Consider the following 7954-nt stretch of genomic DNA (forward strand, 5'->3'; position numbering starts at 1 on the left):
ATACTTTAGTTATACATGTTTTATTTATCTAAAAAAAATACTAAAAAACTTCCACTTTGACATTAGAGAGTATTTTTTGTAGATTGTTGACAAAACCCCCCAGATTAAATCAATTTGAATCTCACTTTGTAACACAATAAAATGTGAAGAAATCCAAGTGGTCTGAATACTTTTGTATGGCACTGTATCTGATATAATGCATAAATTGTTCTCAGTGTAAAATATAACTGTTCACAATATCTGTACCAAGAGGTAACAAAAAGGCCTGGCTGTTGTTCTCTCCCGAGACAGAGAGGTGAAGTGTCAGGTCCTTTTCGAGCTCACTGACATATTGATAGCTGACGGCTGAGGGCCTTTTTCCCCTCAGCCGTCATCTGGAACACATCACTATTTATGTGCACTGTGGACAAGGGGTACCTGTTAAAATGATGTATAGAATTTAGCCACATATATACCCCTGAAAAGGAAAACACGAGGGAATGCTTTGAGTCGTGCATGTTGCCCACGGGCTATGGCTTCCCGTAACATCGGGCTGAGGGAATAGCTCGGGTCAGAAGTCACGGAGTGGTTCTGAGCCTGTTTTATGACTGTACGGGAACACAGCTCCATGATAGATGTGCTGAGACGTCACTTGGCTTTTCCCGAGGCCCTTTGAAGGTAACAAGGCCCCTCTCTCCACGGCCATAATTCCAAAATGAAGGACCCTCTGGTGGGATGGGGGGCCTCTGGCTAAGTTAGGAGGACAAGAGAGCACAGAACGGCCACGGTCACATTGGCTTCTTTCATTCCTCCGATTTTGTTGTTGAATAACACCGATGGCTATGGAGTTCAGTACAGGACATCCCTCAGACATTTACACTACTGTGTACGACTAGGCCTACTACCTGATGTGTATGGAAGTGCAGCAGTGTACCGGCGCGCCACTGACTGAGGGTATGCATTCTCACACAAACTAGCAACAGTAGCGTCATTCTATACAGTAACTTTATGGCAGGCCTTAAAATGTTTCATCAAGTCTGTCAATATTACATCAGAAATCCTACCGCACATCAATGTGTGCACTGTGCAGAGGAATCGTTATTGTTGTGGATTTTTTTATGATATTGTCATCCCTTTTTTTTTTCTTCACACATATAGTGTGGGCTCCCGTCATTGTAAATAAGAATTTGTAGTGAAATAAAAGTAAAGAATATATATATATATATATATATAATTGTCATGAATCTCAGTGCAGTATATTGATTCTGTGGTCATCACAATCATCATCAGCATCATCATCACTACCACCATCATATTATCTATAGATGGATAGATGGGAGTGAGGTTGTTGCTACTGTAAGAGTATCAATGTCTACAATATATTTGCATTTTCCTTCCTCTCTACCCATTTCACATTTTAGTAATTTAGCAGACGCTGTTATCCAGAGTGACTTACAGGAGCAATAGGGTTAAGCGCCGTGCTCAAGGGGACATCGACAGACGGCTTGGGGACTCGAACCAGTGACCTGTCAAATCAAATCAAACTTTATTTGTCACATGCGCCGAATACGAGTGTAGACCTTAACGTGAAATGCTTACAAGCCCTTAACCAACAGTGCAGCTCAAGAAAGAGTATTTACCAAATAAACTAAAGTAAAAATTATAAAAAGTAACAATAAAATAACGAGGCTATATACAGGGGGTTGGTACTGAGGCAATGTGCGGGGGTACAGGTTAGTCGAGGTAATTTGTACATGTAGGTAAGGGTGAAGTGGCTATTCATAGATAATAAACAGCGAGTAGCAGCAGTGTACAAAACAAATGGGGGGGGGGTGTCAATGTAAATAGTCCGGTGGCCATTTGATTAATTGTTCAGCAGTCTTACGGCTTGGGGGTAGAAGCTGTTAAGGAGCCTTTTGGTCCTACACTTGGCACTCCGGTACCGCTTGCCGTGCAGTAGCAGAGAAAACATTCTCTGACTCAGTTACTGGCCCAACTCTCTTAACCGCTAGGCTACCTGCCCAACTTGGCTTGTCTCTCAAGGCTGGCTGTATATCTCTTAACCATCCCCATAGTCCTATAAAACCTGTAGCCTGCTGTGATCTTTTCTTTTGGACGGCTGATGACACCTACTGGACATACTCCACACCACAGTTTAAACCAGGCATCTCCAGCCCTGTTCCTTGTTGTCTTAGGTCTGTCTCTCTTTAGGTAGTGTTGTGTTGTCTCTCTTGTCGTGATGTGTGTTTTGTCCTATATGTTACATATTATAATTGTACATTTTTTATCCCAGCCGCCATCCCCACATGTGGTCTTTTGCCTTTTGGTAGGCCGTCATTGTAAATAAGAATTTGTTCTTAACGGACATGCCTACCTAAATAAAGGTTAAATAAAAATTAATAAAATAAAAAAGATACCCTCCTGTACAGTAGCTGGCCTCTCCAGCCCTGTTCCTGGAGAGGTACCCTCCTGTAGGCAGTGGTGGAAAAAGTCCCCAATGGTCATACATGAGTAAAAGTAAAGATACCTTAATAATAGAAAAAAGTGAAAGTCCCCCCAGTAAAATACTACTTGAGTAAAAGTAAAAAAGTATTTGATTTTAAATATACTTAAGTATCAAAAGTACATGTAATTGCTAAAATATATGCAAGTATCAAATGTAAAAGTAAAATATGAATAATTTCAAATTCCTTATATTAAGCAAACCAGACGGCACCATTTACATGTTTTTAAAATGTAAGTGTAGGTGTTCACCCCAGCCCTGTTCCTGGAGATACCCTCCTGTAGGTGTTCACTCCAGCCCTGTTCCTGGAGAGAAACCCTCCTGTAGGTGTTCACCCCAGCCCTGTTCCTGGAGATACCCTCCTGTAGGTGTTCACCCCAGCCCTGTTCCTGGAGATACCCTCCTGTAGGTGTTCACCCCAGCCCTGTTCCTGGAGAGAAACCCTCCTGTAGGTGTTCACCCCAGCCCTGTTCCTGGAGAGAAACCCTCCTGTAGGTGTTCACCCCAGCCCTGTTCCTGGAGAGAAACCCTCCTGTAGGTGTTCACCCCAGCCCTGTTCCTGGAGAGAAACCCTCCTGTAGGTGTTCACCCCAGCCCTGTTCCTGGAGATACCCTCCTGTAGGTGTTCACCCCAGCCCTGTTCCTGGAGAGAAACCCTCCTGTAGGTGTTCACCCCAGCCCTGTTCCTGGAGAGAAACCCTCCTGTAGGTGTTCACCGCAGCCCTGTTCCTGGAGAGATACCCTCCTGTAGGTGTTCACTCCAGCCCTGTTCCTGGAGAGAAACCCTCCTGTAGGTGTTCACTCCAGCCCTGTTCCTGGAGATACCCTCCTGTAGGTGTTCACCCCAGCCCTGTTCCTGGAGATACCCTCCTGTAGGTGTTCACTCCAGCCCTGTTCCTGGAGAGAAACCCTCCTGTAGGTGTTCACCCCAGCCCTGTTCCTGGAGAGAAACCCTCCTGTAGGTATTCACTCCAGCCCTGTTCCTGGAGATACCCTCCTGTAGGTGTTCACTCCAGCCCTGTTCCTGGAGAGAAACCCTCCTGTAGGTGTTCACCCCAGCCCTGTTCCTGGAGAGCTACCCTCCTGTAGGTGTTCACCCCAGCCCTGTTCCTGGAGAGCTACCCTCCTGTAGGTGTTCACTCCAGCCCTGTTTCTTGCGAGATACACTTTTGCAGGTTTACACCCCAGCCCTGTTCCTGGAGAGCTACCCTCCTGTAGGTGTTCACTCCAGCCCTGTTTCTTGCGAGATACACTTTTGCAGGTTTACACCCCAGCCCTGTTCCTGGAGAGATACCCTCCTGTAGGTGTTCACTCCAACCCTGTTCCTGGAGATACCCTCCTGTAGTTGTTCACTCCAGCCCTGTTCCTGGAGAGATACCCTCCTGTAGGTGTTCACCCCAGCCCTGTTCCTGGAGCACTACCCTCCTGTAGTTGTTCACCCCAGCCCTGTTCCTGGAGAGATACCCTCCTGTAGTTGTTCACTCCAGCCCTGTTCCTGGAGATACCCTCCTGTAGTTGTTCACTCCAGCCCTGTTCCTAGAGAGAAACCCTCCTGCAGGTTTTCACTCCAGCCTTATTCCTGAAGACATCTTTCCCAGGAACAGGGTTGGAGAGAACACCTACAGGAGGGTCTCTCTCCAGGAACAGACCTGGAGTGCCCTGGTTTAAATGGAGGCTGCATGTACGGTCCTGAATTGCACCATTTTCCTGTCTTGCTAAGCATTCAAAATGTAACAAGTACTTTTGGGAGTCATGGAAAATATATGGAGTAAAAAGTACATTATTTTCTTTAGGAATGTAGTGAAGTAAAAGTAAAAGTTGTCAAAAATATAAATACTAAAGTAAAGCAAAGATACCCCCAAAAAACTACTTAAGTAGTACTTTAAAGTGTTTTTACATAAGTACTTTACACCACTGCAAATAACCAAATAACCGATTAGTCTGATGCTTATTAAATGTATTTTAAAATATTCTATTATGTAGATTATACTGTATGTTAGATGTGGCTGAAAAATATATAATAAGGTAGGGTATTCATTTGTAAGGTATACATGAATATGTCAATATTTAAGTTTGTAAATAACTTTACAGGTTTTGTAGGCTAATTTATAAAAGTCCAGTGGTGTTTATTTCATTGGTTGATTGGTTGATACAGGGTGATATATTCTCCACGAGGTGGTGGCAAACACCATTCTGTAAAATCTGCTCCGGGATACGGATACAGGAACCCACACAATGATCTGGGCCTGTATTCACAAAGTGTTGATCTAGAATCAGTTTTGCCTTTTATATCATAATTAATAATATTATATGGACAGATCCTAGTTCAACACTTCTTCTCTGAGAGGCTTTTGAGGATACAGGCCCAGAATCCATACGAACTGACCAGGATAGGAAGTTTATTTAACCTTTTTTTTTTATCCAGGTTTGTCTTCTTGAGAAAAAACATATATTTGGACCTGTAAGTTGAAATATAAATTTGGGATGGCTGTCAGGCTGTAGATACAGTATTTGATAAATGTATCTTATTTGAAAAAGGAAGACTGGTTTATATTTTTATTAGCAAAGATCAAGAAAAACACAATAAGCAATATTCTACCAAATCACAGTAAAAGCACATAGCACTGTAACATGTACTGAGGATGGATAAGAGGCCCTTTCCCATAGCACATAGCACTGTGACATGTACTGAAGATGGATAAGAGGCCCTTTCCCATAGCACATAGCACTGTGACATGTACTGAAGATGGATAAGAGGCCCTTTCCCATAGCACATAGCACTGTAACATGTACTGAGGATGGATAAGAGGCCCTTTCCCATAGCACATAGCACTGTAACATGTACTGAGGATGGATAAGAGGCCCTTTCCCATAGCACATAGCACTGTGACATGTACTGAAGATGGATAAGAGGCCCTTTCCCATAGCACTGTAACATGTACTGAATATGGATAAGAGGCCCTTTCCCATAGCACTGTAACATGTACTGAAGATGGATAAGAGGCCCTTTCCCATAGCACTGTAACATGTACTGAGGGTTCATAAGGGGCCCTTTCCCATAGCACATAGCATTGTAACATGTACTGAGGATGGACAAGAGGCCCTTTCCCATCTGGCAAAAACACTGAATTAACATTCTATGAAAGACCTATTTTAACATACCTGACAACGAATATCAATGTTTTTATAAATGTTTTGTCAACATTTTTACCTATATTTCAAACACAAATCAATGACAGTATTTCAAGGTGAAATCACGTTTAATTAAATAAACGTAGTTAAAACTAAATATGGATGTTGATTTGATGTTGACGTCAGGTCTTTGCCCGGTGGGTTATAACTAATCGAATGTTACCAATAAGAGTACGACATCCAAACTGCTCACTTGTGTTTTATACAATGTTTATGGTTTGAAATTTCATGTGGCAGACTACTTTAGAGTGAAAATTGGGTACCCAACTTCCTGCTGGTGCCCCAAACACACAAACACAACATCCTATTTTTGTTGTTGACATTTCCAGTGATTAATGGCTCCAACCCACATTTTCTTGGCCTGGAAAAGTAAATTAAAGCCACCCACATTTTAATCCTATTTTGCCCTCAAACAAACTGCAGGGGTCGATGTTTGTGTTGTGGTATGAAATCTTTACCAGAAATTGGATGGAGTTTTGTTCAAAGCAGGAGTTTGCAGTCACATTCATATTGGTAAATACACTTGCTGAATTATAGAGTTGAATTAATTGGTGCTTCAAAAGAATACTAATTAGACATAAAATGGGATGAATATCTAAGGTACTATAACATCCACTACTGGTGGTTCGAAACAATTGTATTATGCTCATTACAGATTGACAATACTTGCTGATATTTCCAGACATATTTTTTTGATAATATTTGTGTGTATATATATATATATATATATAGAGAGAGAGAGAGAGAGAGAGAGAGATATTCAATCAAAAACTAAAAAGCAGTATAAATGCAAAGATGTGGTTCACTTGAATACTGTAAAAGCAGATGTATTCTATCCACTAACAACAATATGTAGAAGACAAATACCAACAGCAATCTGAATACTAATAGAATCTAACCATCAAAAGCACTGGTTCTAGTCCAAAATATCAGCATATCTACAATAGGATTTGTAATACAATGATAAACTTGGGGCTTTATGATAACCACTGTAATTGACTTAAAGTCTGAAATTTGTACACAATTTCATGCATAATTAACTACAGTATAAAAATGGAAAGTTAAATATTGAATTAGTTCAGATCAAAATCTTCGAAGAATCAAAATCAGTTGTTTTGGTTATTTTGCTTTAAAAAATATTATTTTGCTTTATAAGCACTTTTATGTTATAAGTTAACATCTGAAAGAGATAAAACGACAGCTTGTGGATGTCCTGAAAATTCGGCAGGCATACATTATTGTCCTTCTTTTCCAGGCATATTGCCTGTACATCTTAGCATCAATCCTCTTATTTGAAGAAAGTTCCACATATAGTGGATTACATTAGAACAGAATAACTGCATTTTTCAGAGAGGGAGCCTCAGTTTTCTCTTTAAAATCTATTTTAAATCCATGACCTTCTCCATTTGTTTTGTAGGTGTCCTTGCACATTCAAACACACTCCTCATGCAGACGGTCAGTCAAAATACCCACATGTCAGATTGACGTGTAATGTTTCCCAAAGCTGGTGAGCTTGATCTTCTCAGGGAGGATGATGTTGACAGAGTGGCCCCCCTCATCCTCGCTGTTATTGGCTCTCAACAGATGCTCTCTCTGCTGGCGCACCAGATGGCTGTACTTGGCGTTGGCCATCCACGTCTCGCAGCGGTTGAAGAAGATAATACCTGTAGTTCCCAGGATCACCAGGCAGGTGAGCAGGCCCAGCATCCCGAAACAGATGAGCTGACTGCGGGTGACCAGGCTGGCGGCAGAGGCCGAGTGAACCGTCTCCTTCAGGCTGATCTTGAGAAGGTCCCTCTCGGGGGGCCTTAGTAGTTTATGGAAGGCGTGGGCAGGTAGGCTGTAGTGTGGTGGGGAGAGTTTGGCCAGCCTGAGTTTGGCTTTGGGCCTGTGTGGCTGCTGGGTCGGTGTACATTCATGCCCAGTGAAAGTGCACCCTGGGAGGCACAGACAATGGTACATCCCAGCCCTGTTCTTTTGGCTCCCCACCACGCAGGTGCCCCCGTTCCCACAGGGGGTACTAGCACAGGGGGAGAGGGGGTCCACATGGGTGTTGTTACAGGTGGGGCCGTTGAAGCCCACGGGGCAGGCGCAGGTGAATGCAGGGCCGTAGTCGGTGCAGTTGCCCCCGTTGAGGCAGGGGTTGGGATTACAGCTATCCGTGTCAATCTCACAGAAGTCTCCAGCGAATCCGAGGGGACAGGCGCAGGAGGGGTAGGCTGCCAAGCCACCGGCGTCGGAGCAGGTGCCACCGTTTTGGCAGGGAGAGCTGAAGGGTAA

General features: G+C 43.1%; 1 protein-coding gene across 1 annotated transcript in view; it reads right to left on the reverse strand.

Moving 5' to 3' along the window:
• Nucleotides 1-5024: 5024 nt before the first annotated feature.
• Nucleotides 5025-7954, reverse strand: part of dlk1 (delta like non-canonical Notch ligand 1) — a 7507-nt gene continuing 4577 nt past the window's right edge. Inside the window, exon 6 of the mRNA XM_014212233.2 lies at nucleotides 5025-7943. Coding sequence (XP_014067708.1) covers nucleotides 7151-7943 — 793 coding nt within the window. The 3' untranslated portion in view covers nucleotides 5025-7150. The remainder of the gene's footprint in view (nucleotides 7944-7954) is intronic.

Source organism: Salmo salar, chromosome ssa01, assembly GCF_905237065.1.
Source record: "Salmo salar chromosome ssa01, Ssal_v3.1, whole genome shotgun sequence".
In the NCBI taxonomy this organism is placed as follows: Eukaryota; Metazoa; Chordata; class Actinopteri; order Salmoniformes; family Salmonidae; genus Salmo; species Salmo salar.